This window comes from Antechinus flavipes, chromosome 3 (genome assembly GCF_016432865.1).
Source record: "Antechinus flavipes isolate AdamAnt ecotype Samford, QLD, Australia chromosome 3, AdamAnt_v2, whole genome shotgun sequence".
NCBI classification, from domain to species: domain Eukaryota; kingdom Metazoa; phylum Chordata; class Mammalia; order Dasyuromorphia; family Dasyuridae; genus Antechinus; species Antechinus flavipes.
The window spans coordinates 457796854-457823059 of NC_067400.1; the positions used below are offsets into that span (position 1 = coordinate 457796854).

Genomic DNA, 26206 nt, shown 5'->3' on the forward strand with positions numbered 1-26206 from the left:
GTCAGAAAATTTTAAGCTCTCTAGATTTCCTCCATAAACAAAACAAAATTCCACTTCAAAGTAAACATAGACCAGTGAAAAAAGGCAGTTGATTAGGAATGCAGGCCAGCTGTGCTACTGAGATACTCACATACTTGGTGAGTACAGAGGCAGTGGGGTAGGGAAGTTGCTGGCTGCTGGCACTTCCAGGAGGGTGGAGCTTTTGGTTTGGAGTTCAAGGTCAGAGTGAAGTGAAACTAGAAGCATTTTCCCCCCAACTCCAGGATTAGAAGTGCTGACACTAATAGTTCATTAAAAAAAAAATTAACAAGCAAAGAAGAAAGAATCCAGTCATAGAAACTTACTATGGGAATAAGGAAGATGAAGTGTCATCTTCAGAGGACACTGAGTTAATTAAAAAAAAAAAAAGCCTATTTTACTCCCAAAGAGTAACATTAAATGGCTACCAGTCTAAAAAGAATTTATAGAAACACTCAAAAAACACTTCAAAAATCAAAAGAACGATTGAGAAAAAAAAAAAACTTAAAAAAAGAACCATCCAAAAAACCCAAAAAGATTATGAATAAAAATTAACCAACTAAAGAAGGAGATAGTCTTAAAGAAGAAAATAATTCTTTGAAAATTAGGCTTGAGCAAGGATAAGTCACTGAAGGTGTAAGAAACCAAGAAAAAACAAAAAAATATAAAGAGGAAAAAAATAAAATAGAATGTGAAATATCTTATAAGAAAAACAACAGATCTGGAGAACAGATCAAGAAAAGAACATATAAGAATAATTGGATTACCTGACAGCTATGACCAAAAAAGAAGTTTGACGCAATAATTCAAGAAATAATAAAAGAAAATTATACTCAAGTGATAGAATAAGACAGGAAAGTAGAAATAGAAATAGAAAGTAGAAATAGATCTCAAAGAGATCCTACATGGAAAAGACATAAGAATATTATTACTAAATTTCAAAAACCCCAGATCAAAGAGAAAATTTTAACAATAAACAACAACTACAATCCCAAATAATTCTAATATACTGAAGCTACAATTAGAATTTTACAGGATTTTTCAGTAGCTACAATAAAAGACTACAGATCCCTAAATAAAATATATTGACAATCAAAAGAACTAGGCCTGCAGCCAAAAATATCATATCCAGCAAAGCTAACCATAATATTGTACACACGCAAAAAAAGGACATTTAACAAATTAGCAAATTTTCAGGCTTTGTCTCAACTAAATCTGAACTCAGTAGAAAATCTAACATGTAAGAGTCAACATCAAATTGTTTATGTTTTTTTACATGGAAATGAATATCATATGTTTCAGATTGACATCAGTAATTGGGTAGCTCAAAAGAAAGATTGGAGCAAAACTAAGTATGATCTGACACTAAAAAGCAAAACTGGTTAGTAAAAGGTAATAATAGTAATTTTGCTATATGAATGAGATATGGAAGAAAAACTGACACGGGATTAGCGGGGAAAGGAGGGCTGGTAGTTCTGAAATTCTATTCACATTGGAAATAGTGTGTGTGTGTGTGTGTGTGTGTGTGTGTGTGTGTGTGTCTACCATGAAGCCTATAGCACCTTCCAAAATCTATAAAGGAATAAGGGGTGGGGAGAAAGAATAGGATAAGATAGGGTATAGAAGGATGTATGGAGTTTTGGCAGTGGAACAAGGTATGAAGAGGGAGGGAAATGGTGGGGAGAGAAGATAAGCAAGAGATCCGTGGGTAGAGGGAGGTTAACCTAATTATCAAGATAAATTAAGGAATGGAATTAAAATAGAAGAATTAGTAGGGATAGGAAATTAGAGATATAAATAAACATAACAAGGATCAGGAGTAGAATTTATTAGAAAAAATTTAAATAGTGCTAGTAATCATTGAGTAGAATTTATTAGAAAAAAATTAAGTAGGGCTACTAATTGATCTCAGACAAATTCAAACTTAAAGATTCAATCAAAAGAGAAATCTATATTATAAGTCAGCCATATTAATAGTTTTAGATGCATGTCTACATATGCATGTGTATATGTATATATGTGTGCACGTAAGTATGTGTGTAAATGTCTATAACTATATATATATAAACAGAAATATACCTGTGCTTAACTTTAGATTGCTTGGGGAAAGCAGTAAGAAGAAAGGGAGAAAAGAATAAAACAAAAAGTATAGCAGACCACAAAATAATAACCTACAAGCAAGCAAAGAAAAAAAGAAAAAGATCTATTCTATTTTTACATATGCTTTCTTGAAATGGAAATTTGTTACATATTTTGAACCCTTCTTGATGTTCTGCTGAACACATGACAATGCTTTGTTTTGTTTTTTATTTTCCTTTTCTTTCTTTTTTCTATTTTGCTTTTTCTTATTTTGTATTTAGTTATCATTAAAAACAAAAGCAAAACATATCCAACATATAAAGGACTGCTTGCCATCTAGGGGAGGGGGTGGAGGGAGGGAGGAGAAAAAAAATTGGAACAGAAACGAGTGCAAAGGATAATGTTGTAAAAAAAAAAAAAAATTACCCTGGCATGGATTCTGTCAATATAAAGTAATTATTAAATAAAAATAAAAATAAAATAAAATAAAAACAAAAGCAAAATACTACTGTGATATGTTGCCTATATTCATAATTGAAGGAAATGCATTTTAATTAGAGAATAGTGATGAAGATATTTATGAATGAAGACATTTATATAGCTAGATATGTAAATATATATTTTATTATCCATCAATATCCATATCTATATATTTGTATCCAACTTCATGGACTCTGTGAAATCTATCCAGAGGATAGGCCCATTGTTTTTGGGTTATGAATGCTTGATCTAATCTAAGCCCATGAATACACAGATGAAGAAACAGAGGACTTTGGAAGGAAAGGGATATAAAAAAGGCATAGGAATTGAAGTCTGGGGACTTAGGTTCAAATCCCAGCTTTGTCACTTATTCTCTATATAACTTTGAGCAAGTCACTTAAATCTCTCTGGGACTCAGTTTCTTTATCTTTAAAATAAAAAGATTGGACTAATTGGCCTCTAAGGAGATTTCGATTTTTTAAATCTGAGTCCCTTAGTTCTCTATGTGGCTCTTATGACTCTATAAGTGACTGTACTTGGCAAGTTTTAAAAATTCTTCCAAAAATCTATTAGTACCAGGTGCTTTTTTATTTTAGATAATTTCTTGATCATCTTTTTCCTGTTTTTCTCACTACTATTGGTTTATTCACTTGCTTCACTATGGTACTTTGTAAATAACACTTTGAGAAGTGATGAACTTAATGGTCTTAGAAAAGCATAAAACTGCTTGAAATAATAAAGAATGAAGCAGAACCAAGAAAACATTCTATGCAATTAACAGCAATATTGTTTTAAGAAGAAATTTGGATGAATAAGTTTTTTTGACTATTATAAGTACCCAAATTAATAATAAAGGATGAAGAAATCCTATCTTTATTCAAAGAAAGAAATGATAAATAGTAGTATGGATAGAAAAATTTTACATACATATGCATATATAAATATATATATGAACACACATATATATACCCATTTGTGTCTAATGGTAGCCATCTCTTGGACAGGGAATAAAAAAGGGAAAAAAGAGAAATGCATATGATTATTATATATTTAAAAGAAAAAGCAAGTTGTATATAACAGATTTGTAGTTTCATGTGCAATGATCTTTTTAAAAATCATACAATGTTATATTTTCATTCTATGATTGTTTTATTCCATAAATCAAAATTTCAAAGTCATTCTATTCAAGTAGTTAGCATATATCAAAAATCATATTCTCTTTCTTATCCCTCTCAAAAAATTGGGGCTTCTTTTCTATTAATTACTCCCACATCTTTCTTGTTCCCAATTTTGTTTAAAATCTACTTTTACATAGTTCTTTTTGGATAACTGAGCTAGTCATTTATCAATTTTGTTGTTTCAAAAAAATCTAATTTACTTTGATTATTCTTTTGTGTTTTTCTTTTTCATTTTGTTTACTTTTATTGAGTTTTATTTTTCTTTCTTGAATATTTTGGATTGGTACTTTCCTTTATTGTCTAAGTTCATAACATTTAAATCAGCAAAGGGTTTTAGAAATCATCTGGTCCAACCCTATTATTTTAAAGATGATGAAGCTGAGGCTGGTAGAGGTAAACCAACTTGCCAAAGTTGGCACACATATAAGAACATACTAGGAACTAAGGTTATTGAGATTCTTTGATAGCACAGCTAAAGTTTTCTCTCTCTATCCCATGTTGTTTCCATAGAGACAAGAATCTTTTTCTTTCAGCCTAATAGAAACATTTAGTGCAATAAAATTCCCTCTTTAAATACTACTTTCGGCAGCAACCCACAAATTTGTATGGCACAATTATATTTGCTTTTTAAAAAAAAAAAACAATCTATTATTGTCCTAGGGATTCCCCACCACCACATAATTTTAGAGAATGCTTTAAATTTTAAAGTTTTTTTCCCCGTTATGATCTAAAACTATGATATTTAGGATTTGTTTTGAGACTACAATTAAATATTGCTGCATCAACTGGTTTCACTTATCTATCTTTGCAATAAGGAAGAGTAAAGGGTAAGAGGGAAATCTACTCTTAAACCCAATCTAAACTAAGACTATAACAAATACATAAGATACATATATATCTATGCACACATACATACACACACACACACACACACACACACACACACACACACACACACACACACACACAGGTATAGGTATTGTATAAATATGTATTCATGCATCCACAAATGTTTGATGTCATATTTAAGATAACTTTGGGTACTATTTTAAAATTTTTAACTATTATTTATATCTTTTATCTTTAATTCACATTAACTTCCGAATAAATCCCTCATGAGCTCACCCAGTATTTCATTCTTTATAACATAAAGTTAAAAAGAAAGATAAGATTTTTAAAATCCAGTGAAATTAATCAACACACCGAACTAGTCTGATGTTAAGTATATTCATTGTTGCAGATCCAATGTCCTCCTACTTTTGCAAACAGAAGAAAGTGCATTTTTTTCATTTGTTGTTTGGAGACAAATTTGATCATTATGATTGGAGGTGTTGGGGGGTTTTGTTGTTCTTTGTTCTACTTTCATTGTTATATATTGTTTCCCTAATTCTGCATACTTCACTCCTGAAATTCCCTGTTATCCCATTCTTCTTTGAATTTTTCATATTCACCATTTCTTATAGTAGATTTTTTAAAAATGATATTTATGTATCACAATCCATTCAGCCATTCTACAATGGAAATGTTTCTTCTAGTTCTTCTTCTTTTTTTGCTGAGGCAATTGGGGTTAAGTGACTTGCCCAGGGTCACACAAGGAGGTGCTGGGTGTCTGAGATCAGATTTGAACTCAGGTCCTCCTGACTTCAAAGCTGATGCTCTATCCACTGTGCCACCTAGCTGCCCCATGTTTCTTCTAGAAGTTCTTTGCAACTATGAGAAACTACTTTTTATAGCTCTTAATCTCTGATTCCATGACCCTAATCAATTAATTAAAGATTAAGCACCTACTATGAGCTGTGTATTGTGCTAAGTGCACAGAAACAAAAATTAAACAATCCATGTCCTCAAAAAGCTTACCTGCTATTGAAAGATAGAATGTGGACACATAAGTAAGTAAAAGATAGCTTAAGGAATGTCATAATTAAATTTGATTTCCTTTAGAAGGTGGTACCTGAATTAAGCCTCAAAGGAAAAATGGTGGAAACAAGTGGGAGATGCATTCCAGAAATTGGGATAACCTTTGGAAAGGTATATCAAATTTGAGAAATCAGTGTGGTTATGAAGGTGACTTCCTCCTATAGATTCTGAACTCTTTTAGACTAAGTACTGTTTCTTTAGATCCCTAATGGTTAGCACAATGCCTGGCTCATAGTAGGACTTTAGTAAATAGTTGATATTGATCTGAAAAGTTTGGGCAAATTATATGCTATCAGGCCTCTGCTAGTCATCTTGACTACTGTCTTGCCACTGGGGTCTAATGACTCAGGAAGTGAGGCTGATGACCTTGTGCAATTCTACCCCATTTAAATCCAAATCTAGTGATGACTCAATGTCATTGGTCCTCTTCAAAAACAAAGTTCAAACAGCAGCTTACAAGTGTATACCACCATACTTTCTTTTTTTAGAAACATTATTTATCCTTGTGGGATTTATGTGAGAATCCAGCATCGATTACCATGGGCATCTTTCTGTTGGTTTATTCTTGTACTGTAGCAACAGAACTGAGGGGCTTTTTGTTTTGTTTTTAAAATGTATTCATTAAATCCAGAAATCATACTGCTTGGTTTTTTTATTCCAATTTCTGACTTTTGAATTTTTTTTTTTTTTTGGAATGACTTCCCTGTTCACATGCATTTCTCTTCCTGGTGAGGTAATATACAAAGAAAAAAGATCTGGTGGATTTAGCTAGGAGGCTGTCCTGTTTATTAAGCTTATCAGAATTGGTATGTGTTTTCTGAACTCATTCTATTTCATTTTATATATTAAATAAGATTTTTCCACTAGTTTCCCTTCTTGAAGGAAGAACTATGGAGAGCAGGAACTCTGAAAAGGTATACTTAAGACTCAGTATGATTGATGTAATTGTATAACAATAATGGTTCCTTAGTGATATAATGATTGGCTTATACTCAGTATGATGAATTGATGTAATTATAATAGAATATTTAAGAGGTCAGAGTCAGACCAAAGTCAGAGACTCAGAAGTGCAGACTGCTGACTGACTGATTAGCTGACTGGAAGAGATGAGAGACTGTAGACTGGCTGACTGACTGAGACTGTTGGCACAGACTGGGAGACTGAAGGAGACAATAAAGACTTTGGACTTTATTCCTGATTATTCTTGTGGTGATTATTCTTCTGAGACCAAGGCCCAGTTTGGAGGACCTCCAGAAAGCTAGCCAGAATGTTACATTTTGGCGACCAAAGGTGGACATAAAGATTTACACTCAGCAGTTCGACTGAAGTGACTGTAAGCTCAGTGGAGAAGTCCCTATGACTTGGAAATAGGGTGAGTACAAAAATAGACAAGAAGGAAACTTTGTTAAGGGCTAAACTAGTGTTTCAGCTGAAATGGGACAAATGCTTAGAAAAGAACCTTCCCTACCCTGAGTGAAGTGTGTGGAATGCATAGTTAAGCTAATAAAGAACCAAGATTTGATTGTAACTTGGAAGCAGATCACTGGACTCTTAGAAACATTAAAGTATACAACTCCTCAGTTATCTAAGAAAGAAAAATTAGAGCCAGATAAGTAGAAACTAGTAGGAGAGCAAATAATTGAATATTAAAATGATAATGGTCCTGATTCAATTCCTGAAGAAACATTCTGTTTATACAACATAATACAACTGGCTCTAAGGAATTATATAAGTTTTAGAATAAGGAAAAAGAATATAGAGGAAGAGGAGGATGGTACTGACAAAGCAGCTGAAAAGCATGAAAAATTAGACAAGGGGTTAAGGACAGTGCTAATGAAATTAAGGAGTGTGGTGCTTCTCAGCAGGAGCCTTTGGGGCATTCCCTATCACATGATTCTCCCCCCCTCAATATCTCCTTCTTGGGTGAAGGGAGGAATGGGAGGGGCAGTGACACAATCAGCACCACCCATGCAGCAGCTTTGTCCACCCTCTATGACACAATTACAAAAGGCACTAATTAAAGCTAAGAGGAAGAGCAAGATACATCTGATTTAAGAATAGGAATGTAACCTGTGATTGAAGAGTTTGACTTGTCAGATCAAGAAAAAAAGAAATATACTCTGTTTAATTTAGAAATTATCAAAGATCTAAAAAAGGCTTGCACTCTTTATGGATCTATGTCTTATGTTAAGATGTTATTAGAGAATTTGGCTTTCGAAATTTTAACCCTAATGATTGGGAACCTATAGCAAGGACATGTTTAGAACCAGGACAAAACCTGTTGTGGCTTTCTGAACATAATGAACTCTGTAGACTACAAGCCCAACAAAATAGGCAACCGGGAGTTAATACACCATTCACCTCTGATCAACTAGCAGGAAAAGGTCAGTATGAAGATGCTTTAGCGCAGATTAATTACTCTTTGACAGCATATGAGCAAATTGCTGCTGCTGCTGCTATCAAAGCATGGGGCACCTTCCCAGGAAGGCAAGATAGAGGGAAAGCCTTCACGAAAATAGCCCAAGGTCCTTTGCTAATTTTGTGGGATATCTGTAGACAGCTGTCATACAAACTATTGATGAAAATGTAGCAACAGAAATTATAATAAGATAACTTGTTAAAGAAAATGCTAATGAGTTTTTTAAAAGAATTATACTAGGACCACACAAAGATGCTCCTTTAGAGGAGATCATAAGACTCTGTGCCAGAGTGGACACAAATGCCTTTTATATCCAGGCTATGATGCAGAACATGGGAAAACAGGGTTCTTTTTAGCAAGGGACTTTCAGAGAGACTTGTCAATGTCCTTGATGTGGTAAAATAGAGCATTTGAAAGCTCTATGTTGGCATAAAAGACAGGGTGGGAGAACAAGATCCAAAACCCTATGTCCAAAATGCAACAGAGGTTTCCATTGGGCATCAGAATGCAAATTGGCTCAGGGAAACAGAAAGTTGGGCCTAGCTTCAAGGTCCCAGTAGGCATCAGAATGTAGAATGATTCAGGGAAATGGGAAACAGGGCCCAGGTCCAGGGCCTCAGGCAAAAAAACAGGTGGGGCATGATGGCAGCCAATGTTATACCCAGAGAGTCTTTAGAAGTTCAGTACTCCAACATGATCAGTCAGCCAAGAAGTAATCATATGGGGAAAAAAAGTATTGCAATTAGGGAAAATAGAATTGTATGCAGCTGGGACTACTGAGATATCCCCTGGAAAGGTGAAATCTGTCCCTGTCCAGCCTTTAGATCCTTTGCCTCCAGGCACAGTAGGTTTGACCATTTCACCTCCTGAGAGTGCTTACAAAACAGTGTCTATCCATACACTGATTTTGGAAACTGGAAAATGTAGATAGTGTGTGACTTATCAACCAGGAGAAATAGTAGCATCAGATTTACTGATACACACTCCTGATAGGCAATCTGGTGACATTTACCCATATTTTGACTCCCAGAAAAAGAATCTTGGAATAGTCTGGACTGCAACTGTTACCCTATGCTCACTGTCTATGTAAATGGTATACCATTGGAAAGGTTGGTAGACACAGGTGTAGATCGTACAGTCATTAGAGGTGCCAATTGGCCCAGTCATTGGCCAAAGGTTAAGGCAGATGCCAATATGTCTGGCATAAGAGGACCAATAGCAACTGAAATTAGTGCTGCCCCTATGATATGAACATTTGAAGGTGAAACAGGAGTTACTCCTTTTAGAGTTGGAAAAATCCCTATCAATCTGTGGTGAAGAAACATCTTACAACAGTTAGGATTACAATTGAGTACTTCAGCTTTTTAGGCAGGGCTGCTGTTGAAGGCCTGCTTGCACTCTCACCTGTTCCTATTCAATGGAAAACTGATTATCGTTAGATAATCACCAGGTGAGATGGAGAGATCCCAAAAGTGGTGAATGGAAGGGACCAAATAGGTTAACTGGTTGGGGGAGAGGGTTTGCTTTTATCTCTACAGATGGAGAAGGAATCAAATGGGTACCAATGAGCCATAGTAGACTTGTCCATCAGAGAGAGATGAAGAACAACCTTGAAACAAAAGATAAGACCCAAGAAACATTGGATGGTTCCATCACTGACTGTGCCCACCACTGAAAGAGCATGATAGTTATGTAGATTGATTCATGAGCATCAAAAATTATTGATAAGACAGATGCAGAATTTCAAAACCCTCAGGAATCATTGAATTCCCTGACACATGAAGTAATGGACAATAGATTGGTTTTGGACTATCTCTTGGCGGCTGAAGGTGTATATGTGATTGTTATCTATGTACTCTCCTAGGATTTATGGACATGTATAATTCCTCATGTTGATTCATGTTTGTTATATCACTACTTGCATGTATAATTCATGTTTGTTACACCACACTGAGCCTGTTACTACTAGCCTATTCTATATTGCTGTATGCTAGTGTAATACCTCCCATACTGATGGGTTTATGTATACCTGTTTCAAATTCAGCCCAGCTAATCTGGTGTGACTCCTCATTTCCTTTTGGTATTTTCATCTCCCTTCCTGAGATGGCAAAGAGGGTGTGATCACCTCCTTTTGGGTGTTTTCATCCCCCTTTTCTGAGAAGTCAGGGAGGGTGTGACTACCTGTGTTCTAAAACAAAAGAAAGTGGGAGATGTAGAGGGCTGAAACTCTGAAAAGATGTACTTAAAACTCAGTATGATTGATGTACAACATTACAATAAGATATTAACTCAGTGGAATTGATAAGATAATGGTTCTCTAGTGATATAATGATTGGCTTATACTCAGTATGATGAACTGATGTAATTGTAATAGAGTATTTAAGAGGTCAGAATCAGACCAAAGTAAGAAACTGAGATATGCAGACTGCTCATTGGCTGACTGGAAGAGACGAGAAACGAACGAAGAAGAGAATGAAGAAACGAGAAAGCCTGACTGACTGAAACTGCTAGCACAGAATGGGAGACTAAAGAGGACAATGAAGACTTTGGATTTTATTCCTGATTATTCTTGTGGTGATTATTCTACTGAGACCAAGATTGGTTCCAAGGCCCTCCAGAAAGCTAGCCCAGACATTACAAAGAACAGCTGGAAAAAACCCTATTTCATTAACTGGAAGCTACCCAAGGCCCTCCCAAAATGATGGCAATAATTGTTTTCTGTTTTGTCCAGATCCAATTGGAAGATACCATCTAAAATACTGTAGTACATTGCAATTTCAACTGCAGGTACCACCTTTAATGATACTATAGCTATCAGATCCAAATTGAAGTTATGATGTTTCACCAATAAATAAAGCAGTTTTGCCTAAGGGGGTCTTTAGAATTCAGCCTTGAATATTACCTATTTTCATTATAAATTATATTAGTCATATCTAAATTAGTTGCATGTCTAAAATTTAACTTATCTCTTCAAATAGAACTTGTCAGTTTTAAAGACAATTTTTACGTTTATTCCTCTACACAAATTATCTGATTTTAAATAGTTAAAAAAGATTCCAATAAGCAGACATTACTTGGGTTATTGGGAATCATCTTACAATCCTTAAAAGAATGGTAAGAATTTTTTTAAAAATTAGAATTAATTAAGCATAGATGCTTCTTTATTGATTCAATTCTCATAATTAGTTCCAGTTTTTGTCTCTCCTACTTCATTTTTCATTTCTCAAACTCATCTCACATTTAAGTAGGCAATACCAAGTAAAATTTCTTCATTAAATATATTTCAAACCAAGTTTTATTGTTGTTATCATTCAGTTGTGACTAAACTCTTTGTAATTCCTTGTAAGGGTTTCTTGGTAAAGATATTGGAGTAATTTGAGATTTCCTTCTCCAGCCCATTCTGCAGATGAGAAAACTTGCCCAGGATTACATAGCTAGTGTCTGTGGCCAGATTTGAATTTAGAAAGATCCTGACTCTAGGTCTAGTGCTCTATCCACTGTGCCACTTAGTTACCACTTAGTTTTACTCTCAATTCTTAATTTTACAAGTACATGAGTTTTTCTAGCAAAACTGTAAAAACCATGGAGTAAACTTACAGTTCATTAATATAGTAAATAGTATTTATTTAAATTCAAAAGCAAACATCACATATAACATATAATGGAAAAAAATTAGAGGCTATTCCAATAAGATCGGCAGTAAACATAAGACTGTCCATTATCACCACTACTATTTAACATGGTGCTAGAAATGCTAGCAATAGCAATAAAACAAGAAAAAGAAATTAAGGGACTAAGCATATGCAAAAATTAAAAAAATCATCTTTTTAGATGAGATGATATTGTACTTATGAGAATCCTCAAGAATCAACACAAAAATTAATTGAAACAATAATTTCAGCAAAATTGCAAGGTGTAAAATGAATTCACATATATTGTTAGAACTCCTACATATAACCAACCATTCAGCAGAAAGAGATAAAAAGGGAAATTCATTTCAAAATAACTAGAAAAGAAGGGCAGAGCTACAGTGGTGAATAGCAAAAAGAAGTACAGTAAGGATCCCCCCAAAACTCCAACATACAAATCTAGAAAACATACCAAATTAAACTCTCTTAGAAAAACCAAAGAAAACAAAATCACAGTGAGTCATTTGTCCAGTCCAGGTTAACTTAGAGAGCTGGAGAAATCTATGGTGCTAGGGATGGGGTCTAAATAGGAGAAGAGGGAGAAGCTATGCACCATAGCAAGGGAAGGTCCTAGTCCCTTCTTATGGATATGACAATCTAATGTGGGCCAAAGGAACAGGTATCAACTAGCAGCTTTTTCACTCACTATTCAGGCTCAGATCATAAACCCAAAGCTCAACCAAGAAGGGACTTCAGGAGTAAGGTGTAGCTAATAGTAGCCATGGAGCTTAGACCCTAGGAATAGATAAGGTTCTCAGCTCCAATTTCTATCCAGTCCTGAAGAGGAATAACCAAGCAATAATTCCAGTCTAAAAGGAAGCTTATAGTTCTGTTCCTGTGAATCAGTAGAATTCCTCAGTTGGCAGACAAAAACTGAATCTAGCAGGAGGTTATGTTTCCCATCAAACCCCAGCAATCAAATTTCATCAAGGATACTATTTTGGGAGCAATGAAAGCTTTCTTGTTCCCAACCTGAAATCTCCAGGAGGGAATGGAATAATATAATGCAGAATACACTATCATCGCAATGCATAAGGAACAGGAATAGCTTTCCTCAAAAAGTATAAAGAATGACTCTAATATCATCTCCAAGTCAGAAAGTAAAGAAAAAATGGGCAAACCAACAATGAATCCCACTATTAAAAACTATTTTGATGATAAAAATGCTATGAGACAATAAAGAATATTTATTTTTAAAAGTCAACTAAAAGAAATCCAGCAGAAGATGGCAGAGTAGCTACGACTCTCTGTAACCTTCTGAGCTTCTCTCAAATCAATAACAGATTAAGCCTCTAAACTGGTTTTGGAGTCACAGAACCCACAAATATTTGGAGTACAACACATTTCCAGAAGAAAAGACCATGGAAGAATTTCAGAAGAAGTCCATTTCAAACAGGCAAGGACACAGTCTACTGAGCCCAGAGCGCAGGACAGGGAGGCTGGGACAAGGAGCTGAGGTGGGGAATAAGAGTGTTGCAGGTTCTACACACCTGATAATCTTCTGTGAGCCTCTTAGGCTACTCAGTCCTGGTTGCAAGCAGGTGGTTTGACAGATTTGCTACAAAAAGCAAATTGTAAACTTTTGAGTCCCTGAAGAATGCTGGACCTAGACACAATTACCCAGCATCAGAAGCCAATCAGCAGAATTGCCCCAGGGCAAACTAAAGCAGTTGTCACTCCTTCGTTAAGAGCAGATCAAAAGTCTTTAAAAAATGAGCAAAAAAAAAAAAAAAAAAAGAATTCTCACCATTGACAACTTTTATGGAGAGAAGGATAGACCTCAAATCTTGAGGGTTCTTGTATGTGCCAAAATGTTTGTGGCAGCCCTGTTTGTAGTGGCTAGAAGCTGGAAAATGAAAGGATGTCCATCAATTGGAGAATGGTTGAGTAAATTGTGGTATATGAACGTTATGGAATATTATGGTTCTGTAAGGAACGACCAGCAGGATGAATACAGAGAGGACTGGCGAGACTTACATGAACTGATGCTGAGTGAAATGAGCAGAACCAGGAGATCACTATATACCTCAACAACGATACTGTTTGAGGATGTATTCTGATGGAAGTGGACCTCTTTGATAAAGAGAGCCTTAATTGATCAAAGATGGACAGAAGCAGCTACACCCAGAGAAAGAACACTGGAAATGAATATAAACTGCTTGCATTTTTGTTTTTCTTCCCAGGTTATTTCTACCTTCTGAATTCAATTCTCCCTGTGCAACAAGAAAACTGTTTGGTTCTGCACACATATATTGTATCTAGGATATACTGCAACCCATTCAACATGTAAAGGACTCTTGCCATTTGGGGGAAGGGGTGGAGGGAGGGAGGGGAAAAATCGGAACAGAAATGAATGCAAGGGATAATGCTGTAAAAAATTACCCTGGCATGCGTTCTATCAATAAAAAATTATTAAAAAAAAAAAAAATCTTGAGGGTTCTAAAGACAAATCAAATACAGATGAAGCCCCAAAGAGACATGAGCTGGAAATGAAATCTTTGCAAGAAGGGATGGGAAAAGTATGTAACTTCCTACAAAATAGATTTGATAAAATAGAAACACCTTACAAAATAGATACGAAAAAGATATCAATTTGCTGAAAAACAAAATTTGTGAAATAGAACAAAAATGCGATGAACACAACAATTCAATTCGCCAAATACAAAAGGAGCTAAAAAAGATAATGGAAGAAAATAATATACTAAAAATTAGAATTGAAAAAATGGAAGCGAATGACTCCAGAAGACTTAAAGAATCAAACAAAAACAAAAAGAAAAGAAAAAATAGAATAAATATCTCCTAGAAAAAACATATCTAGGAGAACAGCTCTAGGAGAGACAATCTAAGGATTATTGGACTTCCTGAAAGCCATGATGAAAAAAAGAATCTAGACATTCTTATAGAAAATCATAAAGGAAAACTGTCCTGATGTCTTGGAATCAGAAAGTAAAATAGCCATTGAAAGAATTCATTGATCACCTCCTGAGACCCCAAAATTAAAACCTCAAAAAATATCATGGTTAAGTTTCAGAACTATCACACCAAGGACGAGATATTGCAAGCAGCCAGAAAGAAACAATTCAAATACTGAGGAGCCACAATTAGTATTACCCAGAACCTAGTAGCTTCTACCTTAAAGGATCAAAGGGCCTGGAATCTGATATTCCAAAAAACAAAGGAACTTGATTATAGCCAAGAATAAACTATCCACCTAAAATGAGCATTATCTTTCAAGGAAGAAGATGGACATTCAATGATATAAGGTGAATTTCACCTATTTCTAATGAAAAGACCAGAACTGAACAAAAAATTCATCTCCAAACACAACTCAAGAGAAGCATAAAAAGGTAAAAAGGAAAGAACTTTTGAGAACTATGTGTTATGAGTATAAAGAGTGTGTATAATTTGATTTTATTATGATAATATGAAAAAGAAACTAGAAGTGGAAAGGGAATCGTACTGGAAAAAGAGGGAAAAGGAGGCAAAATAAGGGAAATTACATCTCACAAAGAGGCAAAGACTTATTATATTTGAGGGAAAGAAGGGAGGGGAATGAGCATTGTGTTTATCTTACTCTCATCAATGATTTGGCTCAAAATAAAAATATCAGACATTTGGTTTCATAGAGAAACTTATCTCACCTTATAGGAAAGTGGGAGGGGAAAGGGGAAAAGAAAGGAGATGACTAAAAGGGAAAACAGAAGTTTTAGGGGAAAGATGTAAAACAGGGGGACAGGCTTTAAAGGGCCTGAGGGCTGACTGAGGGAGGTGGCCATCAGAAGCAAAATATTGGGCAGGAAAGAAGGGGGAAAGGAAAGAGAAAAGCATAATGTAGGATAAATAAGATGCCAGAAAATACAGATTTAGTTAACTGTGAATGTGAATAGGATGAATTCTTCCATAAAACGGAAGCAGATAGCAGACTGGATTAAAAGCCAGAATCCGACAAATATGTTATTTACAAGAAACACATTTAAACAGAGTGATACATACAAAGTAAAGGTAAAAGGCTGGAGCAGAATCTATTATGATTCAGGTGAAGTAAAAAAAGCAAGGGTAGCAATCCTGATCTGAGATCAAGTAAAAACGAAGATAGGTCTAATTAAAAGAAATATGGAAGGAAACTATATTTTACTAAAAGGTACCATAGATAATGAAGCAATAGCAATACTAAACATATATGCACTAAGTAGTATAGCATCCAAATTCCTAGATAAATTAAGAGAGCTGTAAAAAGAAAGAGCAAAACTATACTAGTGGGGGGATCTCAGCCTGGTTTTCTTCAGAACTAGATGAATTGAACTACAAAATAAATAAAAACCTAAGGAGGTAAACAGAAAGTTAGAAAAGTTAGGTATGATGGATCTTTGGAGAAGATTGAATGGAGACAGAAAGAAGTCTTCGTTTTTTTCAGTAGTTCATGGAAACTATACATAAATTGACCATATTAGGGCATAAAAACCTCAAAGAAATTCAGCAGTAACTTCCTCAATCTCCAAAATGAAAACTCCTAGGAATATTATAGACAAAATCCAGGATTTCCTGGTCAAAATAAAAAATACTGCAAGCAACCAGAAAGATTTAGGTACCAATGAGATATAGTCAGAACACACAATTTAGCAATCACCATTTGAAAAGAGCATGTCTAAGAATTGTGTTTACCTGGCAAAACTGAATTATTTTACAGGGGGAAAATATGCCTTTAATGAAAATCAAAGTCCCAAGCATCCTGATTAAAAGACCCCTATTGTACAAAATTTTTATACAAAGTAGCAAAGAATCAGACTTGGGTAGGTGTCTGTCAATTGAGAAATGAATAAACAAGGTGTTACAATACTGTAGTGCCTTTAAAAATTTTGAAGGGAACAATTTTAAAGAAATATGAGACTTATATGATTTGATACAAAGGTAAGTGAACAAAACCAGAACAATTTATGCAATAACAATATTGTTTAAAAAAAATAACTTTGAAAACTAATAAATTCTAATGAGCAAAATGACAAAAAATGATTCAGGAAGATTTAATGACAAAAGATGCTATTAACCTCCTATTAGAAGGTAAAAGACTCAATGCAAAACAAGGTGCATATGCCCGTATATCCATGTTAAAATGCTTATTTGTTTTGGATTAATGTGGGAATTTTTGTCAGACTGCAACAATGTATTTTTGATAGCTTTGTTTTCAGAGATGAATGAAAACTCATGGAAGGGACAAATTTTTAAAATTGAAGTATTAAAACATACTTTTGAAAGATAAGTGAATAGGTCTAATTTGAAAAGGTAAAATGGGAAGAAGTTGATTTTTTACAGAGATTCCATCAATTTTTTTTCCTATGGGAAAGTCATCCTGAAAAGAATAATGGAAAAAGAAGACTTGAAAAGGTTAAAGTTCTATGAAAACAACTTCATGGAAGGTGTACTTTCAAAATTTTAGGGCCGTCTTTGTTTTTGAGAACCTATTTATAAAATAAATAAACCTGAATTTAAATTCAATAATTTAGAATTATAATTTCCTCTACAAGAAGGCTTAGAAATTCTTCAGGTTGGTTATTAGGTATATTCAAATTTATGATTTATTTCTTAATTACTTCTAAATTTGAAGAGTAAAGGAGAGGAAAACAAATGTTTCACTGAGCATATAAGACAAAAGTGAATATACCAGGATTGCACTTTTAAGATAGATCAAACGGATTCTTTGGAGAATTCATTTTAATAAAATACCTCATATCTAATCATAACTGATTTGTCACTGAAGTCATTTTATTAATGTTTAATTCAAGAAATTCCTTGAACACATTCTAAGCTGGTATGAAAGCATCAAATTGAGTACAGGCTTATCCCATTCTATCTGAAATCTACTTAATCATTTCAGTCACGTTCAACTCTGTGACAGGTCACTATTTAGGGTATTCTTTTGCAAAGATACTAGAAATTGCCATTTCCTTCTCCAGTTCATTTTACAGATGAAGAAACTGAAGCAAACACAATTGAATTCTCATTCAATCTTCATAACCCACTAAACATTTTAGTTGAGAAAATTGATTCAGATAAATTGTTAGCCATACAATTAGTAACAGATAAAAAGTATCTGAAACTATTTATCTTTTGAATAGGTAAAAGTTGTCCAACTGTCATGTAATTTTAACAATTGCAAGGATTTTTGGCAACTATCCCATAATAAATCCCCACTGCTGACATGCCCAAGTTGATTGTCCAGATCACTTTTATAAATAAGGAAACCGAAGTCCAAGTGACTTAGTTGGGTCCTACCTACAACTCCAAATTCAATATACTTTGCCCTTATACCATTATTTATCATGGGGCCTTTCTTCCACTAAACCACTCTGGCTCTAAAACTAGATGAATGTAACATGAATGTAGGCACTATTACCTTGCCTTTACAAAGGAGAACTGGTTCCTTTACTTTAGAAGTCAGAGGTTAATAATCTAGCGGGCTCGAAAAGTCAGCTAGAGGGATCAGAGGTTCTCACAAGACAATTTTCCCTAAAGAAACCTGTGAAGAGATGCAAGGGGAACTTCACGAACTAAGCTTTAAAAGATTTTTAAGTCTATTAATGTCAATTAGCTGCCTATCTACCACTCCTCAGAACTGGCATGAACTAGCTCCAATTTACATAGGGGCAAACTGAAGCTGCCAAGGCCTACCTAGGCCCTGTTGTAAAATCCAACTTACTGCACTTAAGTTTTCATTGACTCAAACTGAACTTGGCCCTTAAAAGCCCTTGACAATGACTGCAGCTTAGCTTTTCGACCTTCATTAATACTCATTTAAGATTTAATCTAGCCTCCACAATTGCCCTAACACAACATGCTACCTCTGCCTTCTCAGACTTTGCTGTTCTGGAATGCATGTTCTCAGCTTGCTTTAAAATCATTTCCTTCCAGATTTCTACCAGCTAAGCTTTTTATAATCTCTCTAAATAACAATTTAAATTGGGCCAGCAGAATGTAAACACCACAAGGAATAAAACAGGTTTTCAGCCTTGTGTTCAGTCTAAAAGTTTGTTCCCTGTAGAGATCGTTTTAAATACCACTTCAGGGAAACCATCATATTCCTCTATTTTTACATTATTGACCACCCAACTGAAAGTTTATACTTTATACAAGTCTAATAAATGTTCTAAGACTTAATATATGCAATGTGCCCTAAAAAGTCTTGTAATGCTTCTGAAAGTTTTCTAGCTTCAAATTAACCAAATCATTAATATATAAAAATTGTCAATTGCTTAAGACTATTTTGTTACTGTTAGAATTAAAACAGCACAAAATAAGATATTGAAAGGATCCCATTTTAAAGAGTGAAGTTCCCCAAAAGGTTCTGGATAAATTAAGCCTTCTACTTATTTCACTCACTGATATAAGAACCAATTTTAATTTCTATAGTACTATTTTACAACAATATTAGATTCGATGGAAAAATATTTGCAACTCTTTTACCTAAGAAAATGCAACCAGCAACTTTTGTCAAATAATCATAGCACTAAAAAAATGCCACTTCTACTCAATAGCTACAAAAAAAACAAAAACAAAAACAAAAAAAAACACCACACACTTTCACAATCCAATAATTTTTTATTGGTTTTTTTTTTTTAATAGTCATTTATGCCATGAATTCATAGGGTATTGGTTCCAACAGCTCAGGCTGCTTGCCATTGGTTCTCACAAAGTGTGCTTCTCTGGGTGGAGCAGGCTGGAAAAAAAAAAAAAAAAAAAGATTTTTCAAAAAGATCATAGTGTTGAAGATAATATAATATTTTGTAGCAAATACTTTAATGTGCTCTCAGAACCGGTGAAATAACACATTCATTTTCCTTCTTTAAAGGCAATCATTTAAGAAGGGTCATCATTGTGGCACATCAATTTTAATACACTCTGTAATAGTTCTTCAATTTGGGAGGGAGCCTAAACCAAGTCAGTCATTTTAGTACCTGCCACTAAGTAGTCACAAAGCCAAAATATTAGATTTGTTTACCTAATGAGAAAGTTCTGTCAAACTAATTTTGATTCTGGAGAAAATTAAAAATGAGGCACCCAGGGGCAGCAGTCAGGAAAACCCAGTTCAAATCTGGCCTCAGCTCATTTAAATACTTCCTGACTGTGAGACCCTGGGAAAGTCACTTAACCCCAATTGCCTCAGCCAAAAAAACCCCAAAAAAACCCAAACAAAAGCCACCCATCTCCCACTTTGAAAAGTATATCTAAAACCTTTGTTACAGAAATGTGTTTTTTCACCCTACTCTAATAGGTCTTGGAGGCACATTTCAGATTCCTCAAATAATTTATCTGAATTGTTTGAAGACCTTTACCACATGTCCCTGAAGAAACCAGAGATATTCTGGGGTACAAATAAACTAAGATTGAAAATAATGGACTGAAGGCATATTTGCTTCATTTCAGTTAAAAAAAAAAAAATCAAACATTCCCTCTTCTAAAGCCCAATATGCCTTGCTAAAAACAAGCATTTAATTAAGTGGAATGAACATGAAAAAAGAAAATAGCTTCCCTTCTTTTAAAGGACAAATGTAAGTAACTTCTCATGTCTGCTAGAGTGAGCAATTATTTAATACATATATTCATATGCCCTAGTAGAGAAAATATTTCTAAATCTGGAATACTTGAGACAGCAATTATAGGCCCTTGTAACTATTGCTAAGAACTAAATTAGCAAAGAGCAGGGAAGAACCATTGATGGGTGGAAGAGACCTTGGATTCTCATTCAAATTCCCTCACATAATAAAAAATGTAAGTTTTCTTGGTCCAAAGCTGCATACTAGGATTTTCAAACCAGAATTAGTTTGTCTTCTAAAATTTCTGACTTGCTAACACTATCATAATTTCAAGAATATTCTTACCACGATCTTTTCTCAAACCTACATCAATCAACATTTTAAATGAATCCATTACCTGACGTTTCAGTTGAACCCAAGTGCCCTTTTCTTTGGCTTCCTTCTTCTTCTGATCATTTTCCTTTACCCGCTTCAGGAAGCTATCTCTGCTCTTAGAGTGCTTAATATGCTCAATACGTACATTAATCCTCTTGGCTAGAATCTTGCCCCTGGAATAAAATATTGCTCAGTCCTCCATAGTGTCCAAAGTATTTATTTGAACTAGAATCAGTTAAACATTATTAGATAATTATTAGATTTTATTTAAAACTAATAACTCAGAAAGAAAATATAATAGCATTATTTGTGCTTTTAAAAGTTAACTAAGTAGGTAGTTAAAAGTCCAAGTTAATTCTTAAAATATTAGTTCAAGAATATTGCAAATTCAACATGTCAATATAGAATCTCTGCTCCCATCCCATTCCCTACTGCCATAATTTAAAACTCAGGGTTTTTACTTTAACTAATCTAATAGCCATTAAATTGAGCTGTATCCTCTGCTCCCTCCCCTCCCTCTTCAATCAGTTCTACACATGGCTGCCCAGTGCAAATAAAATTCAATCTTCAATCTTCTTAGGCTGTAATCTAGCCAAGCACCTTTTATTTTCTGAACATAGCTATTCTTTTTGGCCTCTTCTCCCCTTTGCTCATTATAGCTGAACTCAACATATGGAATACAATTCCTTGCCTTTCTCACCACCTTAAAGAATCACATATCTTGGAGTTGGAAGTGTATCTAAGCAATTCTCTAGTATAGACCCTTGCCTTCAGGAAGATAAACATCATTAAATCCATTATGCAGAAAAGGTAAAACAAGTTGAAGCCTGGAGAGATTAACATTAAAGTGTCACAACTATACTGATGGAATTCACATGCTGTTTACAACTTTAAAACAACCAATTCATAACTGTAGACAATATTCAAGAATTACACAATAAAATATAACTTCAGTCAACTTAAGATTGTTTCCTCTGACAGGATACAAGACAAACAATCAGTTTGCTTGAGTTTTAAAAGGACTTTTTTTCTGCCCCACTTGAATGACCAATAAAGACAAGGTAAAAATGTCTTATTGGCAAAGTGAAAGAGGGGGATTTACATTAGTATCAGCAACTTTTAAAGAGGACACTTCAAAGTTACTTACTTAACTTGTTTGTTTACAACAATGCCTACAGCATGTTGAGTAACATTATAGACCCGTCCAGTCTTGCCATGGTAACATTTGTGGGGCATTCCTTGCTGAACTGTGCCCATACCCTAGAAGGAGAAGAAGAAATGCAAAACACTTAAATATATAAATTACTCCTTTAAATATAGAGTGCTCATCCCCATTCAAATAATAAAATTTTCTTTAGCACAAATAACCTTGATTAATTTGAAACAATTCCATGGCAATTAGATGAGCTTTCAGAGCCGGTGAAGTTGTTTTCATTTTACTCATTATAAAAGCAATCATCATCAAGCTCCAATGTTAATATATAAACCAAGCAATAGCCACAACTAAAGTACTTCTCAAAGGATTTTTATATTGCTATCAATTTTTAAGAAAAAATAAGCATGCTAAATTGAAATCCCAATCCCCATCACCAAAGCTCCAAGCTTACTTTAGTACAATTTGTTAAAAGTAGCAGAACCAATGCTGCTGCAAGTGTCACAAACATTTTAGATGATCTCTTAATCTCAACTATAATCTCCTAAAGTAGGTGCTCCTATTATTACCTTTTTTACAGATGAGTAAATTAAGGCTCAAAAATTAAGGAAATTAAGAAAATGAAGCAGGAATGAAACTGAGGAGCTCCTTAGTAGAAGAGCTTCCATATTTGAAGTAAAAACTTATTTGTTGATACTATAAGGGTCAAATAGAACTTTACATTTTTGTAAGCAGAAGTCAATGTACAAAATTTCATAAGTACCTTGATATCTACAATATCACCTTTCTTGTATATTCGCATATATGTAGCCAAAGGGACAACACCTGTTAAAAAAAAAAAAAAAAAAAAAGCCCATAGTCTCAAAGTAAAATATTTCAATTCTTACAACTTTCATAGACAATCTAAATTTTCAAGACATCTAAAGATCCTGGTTTCGGTCAAATGGACAAACTCAAAACACTTTTTAAAAAAGAGAACTTCAGTCTTACCAGTGGTCTAATGGATCTCTAAAATAAAGCTAATGTTAAAATACCACCACCTTTCTTCCAATTAAAATTTAGCCATTACTCAATTTTCAAAACAAACACTGATCAGTAATTACAAGATCCAATTTTTACAAGTTTTAATTATGCACTAAGTATGTAAATTAGACCCAATTTACAATCTAATACTATAAACTTACCATGTTTTCGAAAGGGCCTAGAGAACATATATCGTGTCCCTCTCCTTTTTCCTTTTGTGTTCGTCATTTTGGCAACTCACTGCAACAAGTAAGCAGAAGAAAATGTTATTTCATAAACATAGTCAGAGAGTATCAAACTTACAACCAAATTCCAACTATTAGCATTTTAATAGCAGTACCAGAATGAACAAAATTGTCTACTAAATTAGTTAGCTTCTTTTGGAACAAAGATCATAATTAAGAGTGGGTATGATGCATGTCAGTTCTATTCATTAAAGCCCTTCAACCACAACTGCATAATTTGTAAAATATTAGAGTATGTGAATACCTACTCATAACCACTTTGGGAACTGAGACTTAAAGACAGCCAAGTCTATGTAAATGTAAACTATAATCATCCACTAAGATTTTCCAAAATTGGAGAATTTCTGTGGATAGTGTTTCTGGGTTTTTTTTTTTTTTTTTTTTTTTTTAGGGTGGGAGGGGAGGTACAGGGGACTACGTACAATACTGATTATACAATAATTCCTCAAGAAATGTAATTCTTAATTAATTCATAGTTTGAAGGTTTAAAATACATTTCTCCTTATTTTTATTGAATAAAGAGGTTCATGGAAGTTAAATTACTTGCTAAGTTCACATAGATATTTTAACTTTACACTAGAATGATATAAAGAGCTTAGAGTCAGAACCCTTGAGCTTGAATTTTCCCTATGTTGTGAAACCAGTCAAATTAACTGACCTGAAACTGATTATAATTTGTAAAGTAGGCATAGTGCACAGCTAAAAATTGTTCTGATTCTGACATAATATAAAACACTTTCTAAGTATTAAGCATCCTGTTCACCACCTTTTACAATCCCTAGCTTTCTTCAGGGCTCAGTTGTCTCCCCGGAAATAAGATCTGATTCCCCTTAATCATTACCATTCTCTACCTTCTCAAATTACTAAATACGTGTCTGAAATTAAGCTAACAAAGTTTTTTATATATCCCATGTAAATGGAATCTATTTAATATAAACTAGCTAGACTTTCACTTGCTGGATTACTTAAACTTTGCTTAAGACATTATCTGGCAAAAACCTTTTACTCGAATTTTACACTTAAGTACAATACAAGGGACTATGAGAATGCGCTTATTATATTTTGGAACTTTTTTTAAGTGACTTTACACATTATATTAAATGTATTTATTGTAAAAACATAGCATTTAAGTTATTTTTTTCTACCAAGAACCAGTCAAATTAAAAAAAGACAAAAAGACTTCACATTTTTAAGCTCTACATTAAATCTAAAAACAAAAGCCTGCAACTACAAAAAAATTTTTAAGAAGCATGTACAGAGATGTTAACTAAAATTTAAGACCAATTTTTAAAAAAAGCTAATTAGGACCTTAATTACTGCATTTCCAGGGACCATAGAACCCATGCTATACAATTCCATTTTAGGGACTTGCCCAACTCACTCTAGCTTCTCTTTCCACAATGTACCAATGTTTCCTATATTATCTCCTAAAGATGTGTTTTCAAAAAAACAAAAACAAAAAACCACTTTTGTAAACTATAAAGCTTATTTCCCTAGCCCTGTTCTTCAGATTGAGATCTGAATTAAACTTTTTTTTAAATGTTCATTCGCTGTCCAGTTTAGACTTTTTTTTTTCAGTAGCGCATCACTCTGCATAACCACATTTTTTTTTTTAAACAAGTGTGAGTTTGTCATTTTCTTCTCCAATTCATTTTACAGCTGAGGAAAAACGAGGCAGACACATTATATGATTTGCCCAAGATCACACAGTCATGCCTCTGGTCAAGAAAATTTAGTCTTCTTGACTCCGGGCCTAGAACTTTGTTCACTATCCTAGTAAAGATTTACTCCCTCCCATCACACGTAGAAATAACACCATTCTGTCTCTAAGTGCAGGCACAGTGCTAAATAGGATTAAGCAAAAACAAAAGACAGACCTTACCCTCAAGGGGCTCACAATCTTAACAAGGGAGTTGATGCAAACAAATATATACTTCAATGGAAGCTCAACAGCATTAAATTACAGAAAAAAGGGCAGATATTAAAAGGGATTGGAAGAGCCTTCCGCTAGATGGTGGAATTGTATTTGGAGGCTTAAAAGTTTGCTCCTGGAACAGGGGACAGTTAAACAAGAGCTTGGGATCCTAGAGAAGTAGCTGTTTGTGGAGGAACATATGAAAGGGAGAAAAGATGTAAAATGAGGTTTTGAACTAAGATAGAAAAAAGCTCAAAATCAATCAGTAAAAAGAATTCATTAAAAGCCCATCAAGGATTCTTTCACGCAAGTTTTCCAGTGTATTTTGACATGAAATCTAACTTTAATTCTCACATCACCACCATCTAACTTTACAAATAAACAGAAACAGGGAAAACACTTCTTAAAACGCAAAAGTGCAAGTGCAATGTTAATGACTGGTTTTACAAAAGGAAGGAAAAGCAATTAACTTTCTAGGTATGGATCAAATACGAAGGAGAGAAGAGCTGGCAAGATATGGGCCTTAGCAGATACGAGGTTTCCTTCCACGCTTCCTCTCTGATGCCGTCAGTACCCAACTTAGTCCCTAATACACCCCTGGAATTCTTCCAAACATGGTAGTCCCTTATTTACTTCCCAACCCCACATTCCCTTGGTCCTTGGAGTGGTTCAGAGAGGCCCCACCGGGTGATAAAGCCGAGCGAGCGGCAGGAAAAAATACAGGGGCCCGTTTCAGTATCCTCCTCCCGCTTCAGCTCCCCGGGAACAACGTGGAGCGGCCGCTAGGCCCCGTGGGTCCCACAATGCTGCTCCCAGCCCCGGACGCTCTGGTTCTCCCAAGTGCCGTTCTCCCGAGTCCGGTCACCCCAACCTGCCTGAAATGCTCTCGGCCGAACTGCCCCGATAAGGAAATAAAACGCTGCGAAAGAGGAGCCGCGAGAGAGCCGTGTACCTGGAATATGGCGGAGCCGGCGGAAAGGAAGGAGGCGGGCCTTAGCACGCTCCTTACAAGGGACGGCGAGGGCTGCCCTCCAGAATGCCTAATTACAACGCCAAAAAAAGGACGAAAACGTAAGTGAAGAGCAAAAGTCTCGCTCTTAAAAAAACACAGAAGCTCTGTATATATAATTATCCTTTCCTGATTAATAAGAGACAGTGGGTGAATAAAAGTTTATATTGGATATTGG

At 34.6% G+C, this 26206-nt stretch overlaps 1 protein-coding gene and 2 non-coding genes across 5 annotated transcripts; all 3 read right to left on the reverse strand.

Annotated features, from left to right (window-relative positions):
* Nucleotides 1–19353: 19353 nt before the first annotated feature.
* On the reverse strand, nt 19354–26003 carry RPL21 (ribosomal protein L21). 3 transcript variants are annotated; one of them, XM_051986541.1, is made up of 6 exons: nt 25895–26003; nt 23021–23099; nt 22600–22661; nt 21831–21943; nt 20706–20856; nt 19354–19491 (listed from the first exon to the last, which is right to left on the reverse strand). In XM_051986541.1, the coding sequence occupies exons 2-6, from the start codon at nt 23085–23087 to the stop codon at nt 19402–19404; spliced, it is 483 nt and encodes a 160-aa protein (XP_051842501.1). In that variant the 5' UTR covers nt 23088–23099; nt 25895–26003; the 3' UTR covers nt 19354–19401. The 3 variants fall into 3 exon arrangements, with proteins under 3 accessions (XP_051842501.1, XP_051842502.1, XP_051842504.1); XM_051986542.1 differs by having other exon boundaries at nt 25972–26002; XM_051986544.1 differs by having other exon boundaries at nt 23021–23095; nt 25891–25912.
* LOC127558519 (small nucleolar RNA SNORA27) lies at nt 21647–21780 on the reverse strand. The gene has a single exon (XR_007952897.1). It is a non-coding gene; the product is annotated as a small nucleolar RNA SNORA27 (small nucleolar RNA).
* LOC127558492 (small nucleolar RNA SNORD102) lies at nt 22089–22151 on the reverse strand. Its single transcript, XR_007952872.1, has one exon. It is a non-coding gene; the product is annotated as a small nucleolar RNA SNORD102 (small nucleolar RNA).
* Nucleotides 26004–26206: the final 203 nt, after the last annotated feature.

Excerpts from the sequence above, each read along its gene's own strand:
- RPL21 (XM_051986541.1), bottom strand. The coding sequence starts at position 23,087 with ATGACGAACACAAAAGGAAAAAGGAGAGGGACACGATATATGTTCTCT. Across the intron at positions 20,857-21,830 it reads GTTGTAAACAAACAAGTTAA|GGGCAAGATTCTAGCCAAGA; the intron begins GTAAGTAACTTT and ends ATTTTATTCCAG. Across the intron at positions 19,492-20,705 it reads GGGTTCAACTGAAACGTCAG|CCTGCTCCACCCAGAGAAGC; the intron begins GTAATGGATTCA and ends TTTTTTTTCCAG.